The 19230-nt window shown below is 35.7% G+C and overlaps 1 protein-coding gene across 4 annotated transcripts in view; it reads left to right on the forward strand.

The window, feature by feature from the left end:
* Window positions 1–19230, forward strand: part of CNTNAP2 (contactin associated protein 2) — a 1223788-nt gene that overhangs the window by 408193 nt on the left and 796365 nt on the right. For all 4 annotated transcript variants that reach the window (XM_049816392.1, XM_049816394.1, XM_049816395.1 and 1 more), the window contains exon 3: window positions 6984–7177. In XM_049816392.1, the coding sequence (XP_049672349.1) occupies window positions 6984–7177 (194 nt within the window). The remainder of the gene's footprint in view (window positions 1–6983; window positions 7178–19230) is intronic.

Below are 19230 nucleotides of genomic sequence, written 5' to 3' on the forward strand. Positions count from 1 at the left end.
TACTGGGATTTAAAAAATAATATAGTGATTTTAATGTTCTTTTAAAAAAGATCTGTGTGGATTGTATCCTGATAACTACTGTTATCCCCTGGGTTATTTCTACTCTTAACTTTCAGGTTTCTAAATTAAAATGAAATAATTTTAAGAAATATAATTAGGGTCTGCCACCATCCCACCCACCCCCCCCCCCCCCCTTTTTAATAGAGGCTAAGTCTTCTAAAATTAGTCTAACAGTGTCCAAAAAATATCCACTAAAGTGAATAAGGGTTAATCCTTATTTCTCCCTCCTCACCCCCTAATAAAAGGAAAAAAAAAAAGTATTACATAGTTTAAAGAAGCAAAAAGTATACTTTATCAGAGAGTTTAAGCCACACCAATGAAAGACACTGGTAAGTGCTGCTAGAAATCAGTACAAACATTCTCAGTGACTAGTAATGGACACTGGATAGGTTGGTGTGCTACTTCAGCCTTTCAGAAGTCATGATTAATGCTGATACTGACCTCTCTGTAGACTTACAACTTCAGCTGCTATGATGGAAGACTAATTTGGGGAATTAATATTGGAACTTTCCTATCCTCTGCTATCCACACAAAATAAATTTTATCAGATATATTTTACAGGGAACTTAGACCTTCAAGACTTACTGGAGCCCAATTCTTGTTGCACTTCTGGAAAGTTGCTGTTGAAACTCTTGGGGAGTTAGGCCAAAGGTTGGGTCTAATTTGCCAGATTTTAGTAAATACAGTCTGATTTGGGGTAAATTCTAATAATGAATTCTGGAGAAGAAGAAATCTAGTTGTTGCCATTTCTGCCTCTTTCTTCTCTGTAATATTTAACTTTTTACAAAATAAATATAGATAATTTTAAGTAGAGGGTGACTATAATCATGCTGCTATTTTCTCAGTACTCGCTGCCTTCTAAATATCAACCTTTGATTCTTCTGAAGCAGAATGTTCATTATTTGCCTACCACCAGCATCATGCATGGCCTTGTCTGCAATTCCATCACTGTTATTATGTGCTGGAAAGAAGAGCTCTTCAAACATGCAAAAGCAAATCCCTACCCAGAGCTTAGGGACTGGATTACAAATCCAAATTTAGATAGAATAGCAGATGAATACAAGAAGTATAACAATGCATGCTGTTTATGATAAGGAAGTAAAAGAAAGTTTTATCTGTGCCCATATCAGGAAAAGATTGCTTTAATTAGAAGTGGAGCCCTATATGAGGATTGGAGTCTCTTTGTTAGAAGGCCCTACCTAATACAGGGTAAAAGTGATCCTTCCTCGAAGCAGCTTGAAGTGCAAAGTGTTTAATCATCCAAGACTTATGTATGTACATAACTTTTCTCAGTACTAGGCCCACTCAATGCTACAATGTTATTTGCTCTGTGTAAAGTTAAATGTTTTACTGTCTGTATACATGCAGTCTTTACCTACAATGATAAAACGGACAAACGGAGGAAGATAAACCAAAAATGGAACCCACCATTGATGTCCTACTTAAGCATAACAGTAACTAACAGTGCAGGTAGATTTGTGCAGTTCAGAAGTTTGGGTCTTTTATATTGTTTTCTAGGGTACTGTAGAATATGGCTGCCCATATTTCCTCTTAAGTGCAGTGAATGAATGATCTCAGTATTTCAAAGTTTTCCTTTTTGTCTTGATTTATCTTTTATGTAGAGGAATGACAAGCAATGTCTTAGAAAATAGCAAGGTATCAAACACTATTGATTTCATGCTATTGCAGTGACCTAGAAAGTGTTATTTCTCATTGAAAGATTGGGTTGTGTTTTTTCCATACAAATAAGCAGATTCAAACTCTAAGAATGTTTTGGGTTATTATTACATAATTTTTAAAAAAGGCATATTTTTTGTTTCCTTGCTGAAAGGCTATAGAATTTTTCTATTATAAGATAAAGAATCCCTTGAATTATAACTACTGCAAATCCTACATCTTCTATCTATAGCTTTTCATAGTTTGTTTTCTAATGAAATTTCTGACTAAGGATCCCCTCCTTTCATTCATGTCATTGAAACCTTTTATTACTGATTTGAAAAGAGTAGAAAACTAGACTTACTGCAGTACTGGTATTTTTTATTTTGTGATTTGAAGTAGGGAATGATGAACAAGTGTGACTAAAACAAGAATGGATTCTTCTAGTGCAAATTAATCTTTCCAGTTTCAGCCATGAATGGAGATGAAAGTGCCAAATTTTCAAAAGAAGGAAGATTTCTAACTGCAATGGAACAGACATGTTAAAAAATCATCAGAGTGGCCCTTCTTATAGATCTGTAAACTCAGTAGCATACAACAGTTCAGATAAAAATCTAAAATCTGTAAGCCTACCCCAGCTTTGCTACTTACTGGTAATTTATCAGGGGGAATGATAAGAAGGTAAGGCTAACTCATCACATAAGCCTTCTTAGTGTGCAATAAATGGGAGCTAGCTCACGCAACTTTGAATAGGGAGCTGAATGTATAATTAATTAAAAGGAAGAAATTATACATGAAATTTTGAAAAAATAGACTCACATGGACTTGAATTCTTTATATTCCTAGAAATACATTAAGTGCTACCTTTTGCATGTGTCATCTGGAGATAGGCTATGTTTTTCATAATGTTTTCAGTTCTACAGAAGGAACCTGTAGAATAAAATCCAACAAAAACATGAAAGACATTGGGGTTTTCCTAATTTAAAAAATTAAATCTTTGAAATTCAGCTCTTGTTGTAATGATGCTACTACTATTTGTTAGCAGTTGTCTTTATTTGGTGTAAAATCATGAAAGATTAAAGTTTTACAAATTCTTAGCATTCTGAATATAGTTTTATCTGCCTTCTGCATCACCTAGTGTGTTTTTCATTAGTAGAGTCATTACACATTGTTTGGTCAGTCTGCAGTAGGAGCAGACCAAATGACTTTCTGTAGCTTGTTTTGAAACTAAGCTTTATGAAATCTTTCACAGCTGCCTTTTACCACAGTAATGGTCTGGCTGGCTTTGCTGATTAAGACTCTTAGACTTTTCTGTACAGGAAAGTTTCTTGGATGCACAGAGATATGTGGGTGACATGGTCAATGTTGACTTTACTGTTGCTGAACTTACAGTTCTCTGTTAATCTACTATCAAAGGGTCACATACAGTCATTCTTGCTCAAGGTGAAATTACTTGCCCTGTTTCTGGTTAGAGTACTATACAGCATAAATAAAAGCATTCAGTCACTCTCTTGGTTAATGTCAGTCGGTCAATTATTTTGGCTGCTGAATGGGTGAATAAGTTTAATCACATCAAGTCCTAGAATAGCATAAAAATAAAAATAGGAAGCAGATATTGTCTGCAATTGAATATATTGCACATCTACTACCAAAGAACCCCACTCTCCTTACCTGTTTAATGGAAGTAAACTATATTATATGCATATGTTTAATATCTTTTAAATACTTTGTAGTTCATTATTTTTCTAATAATTTGTAGCTCACGTTGTTTTCATAGTATATTGTGGCATTTGGCATTAAAAGGCAGCACATGAAGTAAAATGGCATATCATATAAAAAAACCATGTATCCAATGCCTTTTTTCTGCCATAATAAAAAGTGCAAATATTGCATGTAATAAAATTCAGAATATAGCCTGTAACCATTAAAAATAAACAGTACACACCAAGGTGTGAAGAAGAATATTGTGAATAGGATTTATTCAATGAATACACCATTGCAGTTTCAGTACAAAGCTCACTGAAAACTACTAACATGCTGTCAATTTGCTCATTCCTTAAAGATAATTCATTATTCTGTCATAATATATTGGCTGTAAAAGTAAGTGTATTTCAAAAATAATGCCATCTTGTGGAAATTGGGTTTGATTTCCAAATCTGCCACTCCTTTTAAAAAGGGAAAACTTGTTAAATATTTTGTTTGTCAGTAACTCCTCTGTTTCCTGTCCAATATCAAACCAACTTCTTCATTCCAATGAAGAAGCTGTTTTATTCAGCAAAATACTTAATGATATACTGAGCTGTGAGCACATGCACATTTCTGGGGAAGTGAGATTTTTGTACTTGCTTAGAGTGAATGGAGACACAAACGTACTTAAATTCCTCCAATGAATTCAGGGCCTTTGCAAGGATCTCACAGTGGGGAAATTTTTGTATAATCCAACTTTTCATAGCTTATTAGCTTATTTAGAGAGTGCACCTGAAAAAAAAAGAAGGACCTTTATTAATCCTTGAATCGATACAGGTTACATATATCACAAACAAGATGATCAAAGTAGTCAGCTCCCCCAAATTACACAGCTTGATGAATCAAAGTGTAAGAGGAAACTTTCCACTGATCCCCAAAGGCTGCTTCTGGTGAATGGCTGATGCCTGCCCTGCCGCACAGACCGATCACCATTCCCTTCCCATGCTGGTCTGCAAAACAGCATATTTAGTTATAATCCAACATGTTTCTCATTCATCCTTTTGACTATTTATTTATTTACTTGCTTGGAAAAGCCAAGAGGCAAATGTGAAACTGAGAGAATTAGGTCAAGAAACCCATGGGATAATATTGTTTGCTGCTATCTGCAGTATTGACTAAAAACCTCGTCTCTTGCTTATTAGAAGTGGTTATAGAGCAGGCTGTCTTGTGATACTAGTGTTTCCATCTCCTGGCCTAGGTGTGACTATTGTGTCACATATCTCTAACTTTTGTCAAGCATGGTGTGAAGAATGTTTTCTGCCTCTTCTTACTTCAAAAAAAATGGGAAAATGAATGTCAGCAGTCAATTTTTCCAAACTGTTCAATGGATTTGTAGGCGTAGTCTTTCTGAAACCTAGTTGCAATTTACATTGATTGAGTATATTTCTCAGTTCAAGAAGGCCAAAGTCTCATCTCATTAATATGAATGTACTAAAAGAAAAAAATTGTATTGTGTTATAGTTAAAAGTGTTTTCTTTTAAATGTGTGTAACAAAATCTCCTGTTTTAATGTAGATCTCATGCATAACGAAATCTCCTGCATAAGTAAAAAGTGTAAAAACCAGAATGTCTATTTTAGCCTTCTTACAGCTATAGTATGTCATCCTTTTTCAACAATTGCATTGCTGAAGGAAATTTAATTGATGGATTTATCAGCTCTGGCTTTCATAATAATTTTTGAATGCTCATATCTGAACCTTACTTTTTCTGGAGTCACCAAAGTGTCCTTTTACAAAGGTGGCTTCTGTACAGGGGCAGCTTCTTATCCTTTGTGTGCCTTCAGTCTCAGATAGGCCAATTGGACAAGGATGTTAGGATAGAAAGCAGCATCTCTGCTAATACAACAAGTACGTAGAGCTAACTGTTCCAGTCTCCTTGCATAGCAGTCATGAAGAAGCTATATTCTATTTTTAAATGACTAGTTACCATTCTCTGCAAAAATAGAGCTAGTTTGAATTTGGGAATGTGTGGGAATACTTTTCCTTGCAAGTACTTTTAGTTAAGGGTGGGTTTTTTGGTTCGTTCAGTTTGTTTGCTTTTTAAATAGCATTTAACTATTCCCTACCTGTAAAGTATCCTATTTGTATTGCTGGGTATAATTACCTGTAGAACAGGGACAAAGCACCTATTGTAAATCTTAAAATTTTTAACAAATTAGATGTCATTGGCATAGTGCTACACTTTTAGTTACAATGAAAGGCAGCCACTTATGACATCAAATGATCCCATTGATATCACAACATTAAAATGTCCTGTGACCTGCAAACATTAACACCTGTAGCAACCGAATGGTTTAGAATTGTCTAAGATTGAGGCAATGCTGCCGCCTAATGATGGGAGTATATAAGACGCAGTTTAAAAAAGAGCTTCTCGCTTGGCAAGCAGGCTAGGTTTGTGACATCAATTGAAGTCTGTAAGTGAAACTAAAAGCAACAGAAATTGGCCCATGGACTAGACTATGTGATTTCATAGTGTGCCAGGGCATTTATTTGGTTCAAGCTTAATAGAAAAGCAAAAAAAACCCCTGTAATCACTTTAAGTCTGTGAAGTTTTTTTCTGCATCTTAATGTCTGCTATGAATATAAAGAGAATGATTCTCCACTTTTTTTCTCTGTATTGATAGACTTTTTTTTGATGTTTCATGTATTTCCTAAAACTTACCATTATAGTAAATATATCATTATAATATCTTAGAATTTTTATAATTCTCTGTGGTATCCAACTACAATTTTTTCCCTTTTTATATTTCAGAAGAATAAGAAATTGGATTAATGTCTTAATAATACATTTATCTGTGTATCATTGACCTTCTTCATTTAGAACAGTTGGATGCAGTCTAGCGGCCGAGAAGTATATTGTTAATAGTATTACTGCCAAGTTAAGTCATAGACCTATAAAGAGCAATCACACTTCCGTGAGGCATCTGGCAATGTAATCTGTGACAGCTTGCACACCCAACAGATCAAAACTGGATCCAGCCCTGCAGTACCTGCTCCTTTTTCAATTCTTCTGGTAGATCTTTCAGTTTGTGCGCTATAGCGAAACATAGGAAAGCAGAGAGCTGCTTCTTATTTCATTGTGTTTTATCTATATTATCTCTTTAACGTGAAATGCTGTTGAAAAGGCATACAAAATCCAAAGATTGTTATTGATTTGTGCCAACTTACTCTGACAAAGGATTTCATGGCAAAGTGGTCAACCCGTGAACAATTATAATTTGGCAAAAACTAATAAACTGTAATTAAGGCATTGTAAATTGATTCGTTAGCAAGCAGCTCATTAAATCATTATAATTATATCATAAAATGATTAAGGCAAGAGAGTTAATGCATTTGAAGGCTGTACTAAAGATGCATTTTTTAAAAAATGTGCAATCATATTTCTCTTGTATGTGTTCGAGTTTTTTTGGTATTATACTGCTCTCAGCCGGGCTGCCTTCCAGCAATCAGCATCTTCATGATGTGTTCACTTCAAAGCAAGTGTTTGAGGTCTAAATCTCTCTCTTCTGTTTCAACCCCACAGGTGCAGGAGGTTGGTCTCCATCAGACAGTGATCATTACCAATGGCTGCAGGTGGATTTTGGGAGCAGGAAACAGATCAGTGCTGTTGCGACTCAAGGCAGGTATAGCAGTTCTGACTGGGTCACTCAGTATCGGATGCTCTATAGTGACACAGGGAGAAACTGGAAACCATACCACCAAGATGGAAATATCTGGGTAAGTCATTGGTGTTAAATGGAAGCATATGCTGTAATATTGCTGATTGATTTTGTGGTGATGTGTGATTGATGTCTATTGTGGTTTTAGGAACTCTACAACTCTTTAGTGTTGTTTTTGTGAGGACAGAACAGAGCGTAGCTTAAAAGACAGTGATTCAAGTTGCAGTTTCTGTCAGGAGGCCTATCCCTGGATTAGCAAAGCCCATTTGGGATGATGGTAATTGTTAGAACACGCAGATGTTTTTTGTTTGTTGGTACTTCTCAATGAATCTCTTATGTTTTGGCTTTTCTTTCCCTGCCTTCTCTTTTTACTAATTTCATGGGGTAAATGTGAGACACAAAAGTAGATTTGAAAATTCTGCTCTTATAACATTTTGGAATTTGGTCTTTGTGTGTACGTGTGCTGAGGAGCACTTCTATCATGTATGTATTGTTTTCCATATAGGTGCTACAGGGATATTTATGCTATAATAATTTTAGGAGAAAGCATGTGATTTGGTTTTGTTTTTTATATTTTTCATGGATAAGCTGCTAATTTCAATCTTACTGAAAACAGTTGCCTTCCATTTTGCTGACAAAAAAAGAGATAGCTATTACTTAACATGCCTATTCTCATAGTAGTTCTTTCAGATGCTTATTCTTTTTCAAAAGTATACTTTGAAAACAACAAAATGCTATCATTCTTTCTGACACCAAATTAAATTGATTAGCTATTATGTCTCATCAGAAAAATATTGTCAAAGCAGACAAGATTTAATATTGTGCTATTTCAGATTGACATTTTTGCCAGGTGCTTCTTTTATTAACATCTGTTATTAAAAATTAATGTCAAATACAGAACGTAAGGTGCATGTTTTTATCTGTGTAAGAGAAACTCGCTTAATATGTGGAGTACATAGAGGCAGTCATATTTTATTAGAATATTGATTTATTGAAAAAGCCTCCTCCATGTACCAGATAGGATTCTGAAAGAGGGAGAAATTAAACCCAGGACAACAGACAGGAGCAAAGGAAAACATCGGGTGCTGCTTTAGTTTTCTTAGGACTCAGTGGTGTGAATGTTGTCCATTGAGGCCCAGAAGGGACCTCAAGCTTAAGCCTGATAAATATAAGAAGTTTCTCTTTTAGGGCCGCTTATGAATATAAAAATACTTATAGCCTTTAATGTTTATATTATCTTAGATGTAGAAAAACATCTTCAACAACTACTATTGAAATCATGAAGAATTTTTCTTGGGGGAATGGGAGAGAGCTATGCAGCTGGCTGAGTGAATGATATATAAAGCAGGACAGGTAGGCTGAGGAAAAACCTGTTCTTAATACCTTGAAGGCAAAATCTTTTGGCAATGTATGATTTGGCTGATTTAGTCACAGCTGTGTCTGTTTATTTCCAAAGTGGCTCACCTTTCTGAGGGCTTTGTAGGAAGTCTTTATTCTTACATCATCTCTTAATGAAGAAATACTGAAAGCTTCTTTGTGAAAGAACATTTCATTTTTCTCTTTATTAGCAATTATGCATGACTGGTGAATTCAGGGAGAATACTGTTGGTCTGTTATTGACCATCAATATAATTTGCAAAAACGTGTGATGAGTTATGCAGAAATCTGCTACTTTTATTTGGAATGCTAAATCTTAGGGATATACTTAGCAAGCTGGTTGCTGCAGTACTGCTACTGTTCATGTCTTGCAATTTTTATCCAATATTGGAAAAGCAGTAAAAAAAAAAAAAAAAAAAGCTACCCTATCCCAGCTTTCTTTTTAAGAATAAAGCTGAGCTACTAGCATAAAAAACCCCAAACCAAACCAAAACCCACAACCCCTAGGCATCTTGACTTTACTTCTAACTTGCCTAAACCAACATTGTTTCTGTTGTTAAATGATGTCTAAGCCTTGGTTTAATCTTGAAAACACTGTGCTTATTAGCTATTAAGAAGTCTTAAATTCAATAAGCTCCCAAGGCAGGGGAGGTGCCTGAGCGTGGACCAATGCTGTTGTACTATTGTAGTAGTGTTATAAGAAGGCAGACTTCCCTGATGTGGAAATGTAGTATTTCCCATCACATCTTCCTTTTAATCTCACTTTGTACAAGAAATTAAAAATGCCAGAAGCTGCAAGGGCCAGATCAGACCACATGAGCCAGGTATCCAGCACTGGCAATCTAAACTCGTAAAACTAGGTTCCTCCTGCCTGAAATGGCTGTGATGATCTTAAAAACCTCCGATGATTCTGGTGCCCTTAGAAATCCTTTTAGGAAGTATTTAGTCTTTCCCTTTGGATTTGTACCTTTTAGAAGTTTTATCCATAAGAGGAAGGCACTACATAGCCTTCGATTAATGTCCCTCTACTATCATCCCCATGGCTGAGTGTCATTGTTTCCTGACAACAGTAAATTTGAAATTAAACGAGAAAGCAAAGAAAAAGAGGAAAACAGAAGTGCAAGGTTCAACAATATTTAATACTAAAGCAGTTAGGGTATCAATTGACACAGCCAGAGGCTGTGATATGGGAAAAAGAAGGAAATAAAAATTAAGTTTGCTAGATGATTTGGAGAGAGAGCAAAGGAAAAATAATTTCCAACAAAGATGTAGTTAAGAACAAACCATGATAATCTGCATAAAATGCTGACGTGACCCCCTTCTGTGTGCATTAGTCAAGGAGGAAAAAAAGTTCTATAATTATCTCCTAAGTAGGAGAGAAATGAAAAGGCTCTCGAGAAGTCCGTGATGGGGAAAGTGCTTTCAAGGTGAATTTAGAGTAAGCTTCCCAGTTCTGTGAAATAGATTTTCTGACCCCACCCCTCCTGGGCTTTTGGATATTTTCAATTTCCATGAATTTTAATAAGATGAGTGAATGTGGCCTCTTTCTATAAAATGCCTAGCAACTAGAGAATTTTGATCACCTCTCCTACCTTAGCACTTGTAGTCTGAGATTCTAATTTTGATAGGTCATGAGGTTTCCCTTTGTCTGTCAGTCCTCTAGGGCGTTTCATGTGCACAGCATATCTTTGTTTTGGTATAGATGCTCATTTCTGTTTCTACATCAATGCCATCTGTCTATTAGCCTAAAGAATACATACCAGACATGATTCTACATATAATACTGTTTGTATTTCCTAACTCGGGTATAGGTGATGTAAATGCCTCGCACTAAGCACAATGCAGATATGCCCTATAGATATAATAAGAAAATGCTGACATCTTAGGAAAACATTGAGACTCAAATTATAAGTACTAGTGGCAGAGCTGAGCACCTCTAAGATTCAGGCCTTTCCTAAAGGAAATTGGAAGATCCTTTGTACAATTGAAGAGATCTTATGAGGTATCATCTTTTAAAATTTGCTTACTCTAGTAGAACTCATGATCAGCTTTCATCTGTCTCATTTTCTTATTCTTGGGGATATCAAAGTCAGGGTGATGAAGGAGAAAGTGTTACTGTAATTATGAGTTTCAAAAAAAATATTGATGGGAAAAGTGGAGTGCAGATCTTTTGCACATGACCTCCAAATTATATTCTGTAGTTGACTCTTCAGACTCACTGAACGTCACTGGAGTTGCAAAGGTGTAAATGAAAGCAGATTTTGCTTTTTTACAGGAAACTTAGCCCTGGACCAAGTGGCTGCTGCTTCAGTTGAAAGCAATTATGTTTTTCTGGGTTTGTTGTTGGTTTTTCTTTCCGTTTTAATTAAACTTAAAGTGTATTATGCATAACACCTGCTTTTGTACTATTTTTATTACTGTAAAGATATTAAGTGATTATATAGCTTTCACTGTGCAGAATGTTTTTTGGAATAGAATTTATCTATTTTCCTACTGGCTTTAAAAACTTTTTTTTTTTTTTTTTTTTTTAAATACCGCTCATTCTCTTCCCTTTTTAGGTGAAATAATCAGAAATCCAGTAAGTTAGCTGTAAAATAAACTTTGCATTTCTCTGGGCATTGCGGAGCAACTTACTGTTTGAGAAATGCAGTCTCTTTATTTACATAGTTCCCTTGGTATCGAAGGAAGGAATACATGCATAGGAAAACAAGCTTTCAGTACTTCAGAGTATTTTGACATAGTATTGAGCCAAAATTCATGTGAAAGGAAGCACAAGTGAGTTGGATGATTAACTTTTTCAAGCTGTGTGAGACTTCAGGTGTTTAATACTCTTGGGTGCCTTTGGAAATACCAACCATCAGACAGACATAAAGTAACAGTTAATGTCTAGGTAGATATGAGGCAATCATCTGCAGCTCTATGACTTCTCAGTGTTTCCGTTCATCCTGACATGCTAATTGTAGTTAGATTATTCAAAGAAAAACCTGTAAGACTTATCACATTCCCAGTTCCTTCCAACTGCTCTACAGAGTATCAGTTATGGCTAGCTAATGAGTTACTGCATGCATCTTAGAATACAGTGATTTGTGTATACAACTACAAGTGAAGAAGAATAAATTCTAGCATACACTCCCTCTGTTAGGACATGCAAGAATCATTTGCTTTGTAAAAACTGTCACTGCTTTTTTCCTCTGAGAGCCAACTTAGTTCCATGACCCTAAACTAAACAGCAATGAAATATGCTATGAAAGAGTTCTTGAGTTTGATACTTACTGCTGACCTCCTTTTTTGTGGTTACTCCATAAGCTCTTGAGTGGAAACTTACATCATAGAAAAATTTGCTAGGTTAATGGGCTTACAGGCCTGCCTTTTTTTAATGTGGTTTTTTGTGGGGTTTTTTTGTTTGTTTTTTTTTAAGTACTGCTATTGAATTAAATTATCTTCTTAAACCAATTTAGTTTATATGATGTTATATTGTTGTGCAGTTATGGGAGTATTTCAAAAATATGAAATGTGATTAGAATGGTCTGAGACTTGCCATTTGTTGTTGCTGGGCTGCAGCTAGTATATCAGATACTGTGCAGACCTGTTTAAACATGACAAAGTAGTATGATATATTAGTTGGTGCAAAAGTTTTGACTGGTATGTATAGCAAGACCCTGAAGTCTTTTGGGAATGTTGTGAATTTATTGTTGTTTTCTGTTTAAGGATACCCTGACCTATCCTGTCTGGAAGGATTTTTACATCTGGTATCTTGCTGTCTCCATAGCAATGCTTGCAAGGTGACCAGTGTCATTTTTACTGGCTCTTAATTCTCCAGGTATTTTATTACCAGAAACACCTCTTTTAAACTTCAACTTCCCTTCCACATGAGAAAAATACCTCATTTTTCTTGTGGAATCTCCTGTGTGCCTTTTCTTAATTTCACTATGCCTTAGCTTACCTGGCTGTTATGTCTCTGAGTCCCTGTCTCCTATGCGTTTGTCTTATTGCTCCATTCACTTGCAACAGCCATTATTGCCTTTATGGGCGTATTGAGTGAATGCGGTGTTGTAACTCCCACTGAAGTCAATATGTCTCAGCATTTAGTGCACATTGCTAACCTATACGTGGAGGGCTCATGACTGAAAGGGTATGGATACAGGAAAATACTTCTTTTGCTGTACTGAAGCTAAACTCGCATATAGAACTAATGTTAACAGTCTCTGCTATTATGTCAAAAAACATAATAAAGTGTTGATAGGACACCTTTAGAAATTCAGGCAGTTCCTGACAAGGAATTTTTAGAAACCCTGAAGAAAAGAACTTTATAGATAAACATCAGTGCTATCCTGATGAAACCTGTTTCCTAATCTCCTCTGTGTGGAATCTGTTAAGGGAAATTGTATAAAATTTTAGCACATTTAGAGAAACACACTTGGGGTTATCAAAAATATCATGGCAAAATACATCTATGCCAAATTCTGTCACAGCCACAGACAGCATTTGTATTAAAATGACAGAAGATCTGATGGCCTTTTAAACACTGGAATACTAAGATTAACACCAAATCAGGATAAACAGCAATGCTAGTTTAAAATCCTAAACTTTCTGGAAAACAAAAATAGATATTTACAGGATTTTAACTAACATTGTATTTCACATATGAAGCTATGGCCTGATTATAACACCTTCTAAACATATTTTTGTTTAGAATCCTTGAAATTACATATTTTGTGCAGGAAGATAGACTTTTATGTTATTTTTAGCAGAAAGACGGGTTCATGAGTTTGTTTATAATTTTAAATAACATATTTTGAGTGAAAGATACACTGACATTTTGGAAATGGGTTTGATCAGATGGAAAGTTATGGGTTTTTTTCACTGCAAGCTACTCATCCTGTTTATGAGAGAAAGATTCTATAATTGTATCAGACTATCTCCAGAGGCACAAGCAGAACTATTTTAATCTATTACAGAGTATGCCGAGTAGACAGAAGACAAAATTCCTCCTGGTGCAGTGGCAGACAGTGTCCAAGTCCTCCGTTGATTCTGTACAGGCCATTAAATAAAAAACAAATTGGGATAACATTAGAGGTTTGCATGTAGTCTGTTGGAGTGTTTCCATTCTAAAGGATTATTTTCTAATCTCTTGTTCTTAGCCTGAGGACTACTTGTCTGTTTATGTTAAACCATCAAATGTTAAACACAGATATCTAAAGGCAGGCACCTAAATCCATTTTTTAGCTCTCAAATGGCTTGGTTTTCGAATACCTTAAAGTGTCATCATCCCACTATGAATACAATGTGCAGGTCCTTAAGCAAGCCAGCAAGAGTGCATTGTGGACTTAATCAGCTCAGCAATGACAATAGTCAGAGTCATGGCTGAATGGCATCACGTCTCACCTAACAAATATTTCTGAGATGCAGGCTTTGTAGCTCATGCATAGCACTGAGCAAGACCCATCCTGGCTGCTGCACTGGGCTTGCATAACAGTAATGCTTCCAATTCTTAGCTCGTATGTACAGAGCTGAGTGGAGTACATCAATAGGCTCTTAAAACTCCTAGCATAGTTATGTAGGCTGTCCTCAATCCCCTCTAGAAAGCCTGAACACTTGCTACGGTGATTGAATGAGGGCTGAATTATCAAAGACTTTTAATATTTTCAGGTTCTCTATAGACACATATTTGAATATCTAGCTTAAGATCTACTGAATGTGACTGAATAAAATGGACTGTAGCAATTTCCTTGCTGCTCGTTGGCCCTCTTGTTTGGCTACCATGTATCAATTTATCAAGTAATTTACCTGGCTCTCGTTATAGCAGAAGGCCAGTGTATGACAAAAAATCTGCTTTATGGCACTCCTGGTCTTTTATTGTTGATAGATATTGATTTTTATGTTTTATCACATTGAATAAAAAGTAGAGATCTAGCATAGTGTGGCTAATGCTTCGTTTGATAGAAGTGTGGATAGAAATAGAAGTTCTAGTGATCTCCACAGATTTTAAAAAAACAAAACCATGATACAGGTATTTGACATGCCTTGAGTTAAACTAGAACATGTGGAGTTACAAATCATGAGTCTTGCCCATTTACTCAGTTATCAAGTTGTGTTAACGTTTAAAATATTTCTGCTATGTATTTGACATGCATACTACATTTCTGTACATAGCTGTCTGCAGCACTGTCGAAAAGGTGATCTGCCAAGGACTTCCTTAGTTCCTTCCTATTTTTTCTCCATGAGGGTGATGAAACTATAGAACAGATTGCCTCGAGAGTTTGTGAGGGAGGTGAACCAAGTGACCTGCAGAAGTTCCTTCCAACCTGCAATTCGGGGTGGTGTCTGAGATTTTCCCAAATTGCTAACCGTTGAAATGAAGAGGCAAATCAAACCTAATATATTCTGTGCTTGTTACTGAAATCCGGAATAAAACTCCTTAACACCAATGTGAAGTTAAGAAGCAGGCACTTCGTTTATTACAGCACTGGGGATACGGGCGATCACTCCTCCAAAGGCGTGTCCAACTTAGTATCAAAATCCATCAGTTTTTATAGACTTTTTCTGTCAGGTCATTGTTACATAAGCTGTTTACATAAAAATGCATACTATGCTCGTTCTTAAATTTAAACTTTATAATGATTGGTCATTTGATTATATAACCTTATCAATATTCTTATTTAAAAACAATCATTGGTCGGTTAAACTTAGCTCTGCTGATTGGAATCTTCGATAAATCAAGATGGGAAGGGTAATGGGGTTTCCAAGAAGCAAACTGCTGTCCATGACGATTTCCTTAGTTTCTTGAAACAAAACATAGAAAGACCAGTAACTTCCTGGTGAGGTTTCTATGGTTAGCTATTTCAAACTTTAACAATATTAAGGTTCCTATAGTCACACATAACACAGTTCCTAAAGTTTCTATGGCTACATTTCAAATTTAACAATCCTATACATTATGCTTCACAATTTTACTTCTTAATCAAACCTAACTCTTCTACGTGCTTAAATTTTGATTTCTTTACCAGAATATTTGCAACATGCTTCTCTGCCCTTTGACGCATGTGGCTTTCATTTCTGTCTGCAATTTATAGCTGGCTTCAGTTTCTGTAATGAGATACATCACAGAATATCCCTAAAGGTTAGGAAACTTCAGACGTTAGTTCTAGCTTCAAGGCAAAACACATCCATAGCACCAGTAACCCAACTGCGGTTCTACATTTCCCTCTTAATTGTGCATTTGCAGAATGACTTAAGTTCTGACCCAGTAAACACTCCCATGCCTAAGTTCTAATGTTGAAATTGAAGTAGTAAGACTAAGTGTTTAAAATTGAGTATACATGGTCGGGGAGTACGTCCAAGTGTGCTGGTACAATACTTGGGAAAAAAGGACTACTGGTCTTACTGAAATTCTTTGGGAAGTAACATACTGCAGGTAATAAAAACCTTACTTAAATGTTAGGCAGGTGTAAAGCAGGAAATGTTCTCAGTTTTCATTTTCTTGGCACTGGTAACAATGAAACTGCACAAAGCTGTGGTGCATTAGTCTGGGTGCTTATTTGATGGATTTTTTTAAAAAGGCTTGGCGTTTCCTTTATTAATGAACAAAAAGATATTCAGGAGAGCTCTTAAAGTGACACAGGTATGCATTGCAAATTGTAAAATCCTTAGACTGGGAGACTGTCATAAGGCAGCATTTTATGTTTCTCTAGAATGTGCTTCTTGAATAGTCTAAAGATTGGTGTTTGGCAGCATAGATGGGTTTGTGCTAGTACATGAAAGATGTGGTTGAGGCAATTCCCATGAATCGAAGGCATTTTGCTGTATTCCTTTTGTTGCCTGTGAGGTCTGGTATGCAGAAAGCATAGCTTGTAAAAGGTTGTCTCCCATTTGCCTCTTGGCTCTTTAGGTGTTAACTTCCCAGTGAAGATGAGTGTAATCACCTAGGAGCAAGTAATGGTTGAATCCACAAACATGCACTTTCATATAAATTTTGGGGCTTTGTGCACCTGTGGAATTGTACCTTTTAGCCCCAGTCCTCCCTGGAGGTTGGTACTTATTAGATGGGGAGACTGAGCTTTGCACAGAAAAAAGTGCGATAATGCACAGTGGGAGACTGACAATTTAAGACCAGATCCTGTCAATACACTTTTAATTGTCTGATTTCAAAATAACACAGTTGCTTAGGTAAGATTATGCAAAAGTATTTACTTGCACAAGTACATGTAATCTGAAGCCCCCTTAACACTAGAAAGTGGACTCCTTCCTTCATGAAAATCACTTTCCATTCTTTTTCCTGGAATTTAAAAATAAATATATAAAAAAGAAAAACCCCACATTTCTTTAGCAGTGTGTAAACTCTGGCTTCAAAGAAGTGCATTTTAAGGGGAAATTTGACAATGCTGCTGCTGATGCACTACATGTCTGTGGCTGTATAGATAACTTCAGCCTGAGGGTTCTTAATCTGACACCTTTCATGAGCAGTAAATTCACATTACAAAATGAAAAAGTTAGATGCAGGCCAAGAAGACTCCTATGTGCTATTTCTTAAATTTTTGTCTTGCCTTGGATGTTTTTTTTTAAATATCCTCAGACTCCTCAAGATAGTCGGAGAATAGAATATTGCTTATTGACATAGATCCTATTCAGAAAAGTATACAAGGAAGCTCTTAACTTCTAGCTGGAACTTAATTCTTGTTGAGTTCAACAGAACACATAAGTAAATTAAACATGCACTTAACACTTTCCTGAAAAGTGTTGCTTTTGTATCAACATACAGTCTGTACTCTGTGATATTTTACAAATTGTTTTCGTATACCATAATTTGCTTTAAATAGTTACTGGGTTAGGTATGATAATATTTTCACTACCTTTTATAGTGTGTGCATGCTTATGTGCACAGATTATGAGTTAATCTTTACTAAAAACTGTTTTAGTAATGTGACTAAAGGTAAAAAAAAATAATTTACAGAAGTTTCTGAATTGCAATACATCAGTGTTAAAGACAACAAACCTGTTCAAGTGAGGCACTACTGTGGATTAATAGTGCTGTAACTCTAATTTCTTATAGACAAATAGAGGAATACTTGCTTTAATTTGTTTCCAGTCTAACGCATCTATCGCATTGTTTTATGTACATAAAATTAACTAAAATAACATTATAGCTTTGTAAGTTTATATTAGGATTTGCATTTATGCAGTTGTAGGCAAAATTGGTTCATATTGATCTTTAAAGACTGATGTGGAACCATTCCTCCCAACACTACTTGTCTGTAGCACAAAATTAAGTCTTGGCTACTATAGCAATAAAGGCTCAGTAGAGGGCTAAGTCTCGTGTTATCTATAGTATAAACTAGTTTGAGTTATCTTGGTGATATCCTTACCAATTGTGATCAGCTGACAGTGATAATTTTTCTTTTTAAATATTAAGCATAAAAGTTGTTGGCTATGCTGAATGCTTAGTTGTGTTAAATGCTAGTTTTAATTAGCATGTTTTCCAATGTGCTTAGCTAAAGTTAAAGAAGTGCTTGGTGAGCTTTTGTTTGTACATTCATCCTAATGAGACTACCCACAGGAAGATGTTCTTCCTGTTTGGAGGAATAGTTGCACTGTCAAAATGTCAGGAAGTAGAAGTGTCAAAATTATTGTTTTGCAAACTGTTTTTCAAAGTATTAGTCCAACTTTGTCTTACAAAATCGGCAATCAAAATTCTCCATAAAACAAGCTTTGAGGTATTAATAGGGTTCCTACTCTCAAGTCTGTTCTCTGAAAATGCTAGAAGAAAGCTTATACAATGAATCACCATGATTGTGAAGGTTGTTTATTTTCCTGCTTAGGTCATAAACAAAGTAGATTATAGGAGGAAGTGACTTTAAAAAAACAACCACCAAACAACAAAAAACAAACCAAGGGAAGAGTATACTTCAAGAAAGAATGACACACAAACTTCTGGCCAAATCCAGCCAATGGCTTGTGCAAAACTTTTTGTATTGAATGATTTGCAGGGCAAAGTCCTTTTAAACTTAAAAATGTTGAAAGTGACAGGGGAGCTCATCACTTGTTTGACCTCAGTTATTTCATTCTTTTGAAATATGTAGGAGAATGAGATCAGTTTCTGATGTGTGACTTCATTCCCTATGCTTTGATTAGGATATTAAACAGTGAGTTATGAAATAAGTTGATGCCAGCTGATAATAGATTCAGTCTTTTTTAAAAAAAAAAAAAACCCAACAACTTTTCAGCTTTATTGATTCATATCGTTTTTACTGGAAACTGAGTACAGTTATGTACACATACTTTTCCTGTTCCTATTAAGCCAGCCTCCTTAATTCATGATAGATTCTACCAAAGTGCCAGAGAGACAGAAGAAAGGGAGGCGAGAAGAGGGAAAACACTGTTGGACAAACATACTGAAGATGTGCCTATCTAAAGCAGTATTTTCAAAGCCATAAAGAGTTCATATTCATAAATCGGGTAACTCCCAGTGCTCCAAGAAATAAGGCAAAGCTGCTGATGTGGCAAGGTTGTTAAGTTTCCATAGAGAAAATATGTTCAAATGCATTTGGCAGCAACTGTAACACAGACTTAAAGCTTTTGAGACTTGAAGATTGTGATTATATTAGAAGTCAGACTTTTTTTAGATATGAAACGGATGGGACAGAGGTTCTGCAGCAGAGGTAAGGGACTAGGTTAATATTTATTTAACAATGAAATAGTAAAGGCAGAGGTCAAACTCTCCCTGTGCGGGGGGAGGGT

Source organism: Accipiter gentilis, chromosome 14, assembly GCF_929443795.1.
Source record: "Accipiter gentilis chromosome 14, bAccGen1.1, whole genome shotgun sequence".
NCBI lineage: Eukaryota > Metazoa > Chordata > Aves > Accipitriformes > Accipitridae > Astur > Astur gentilis.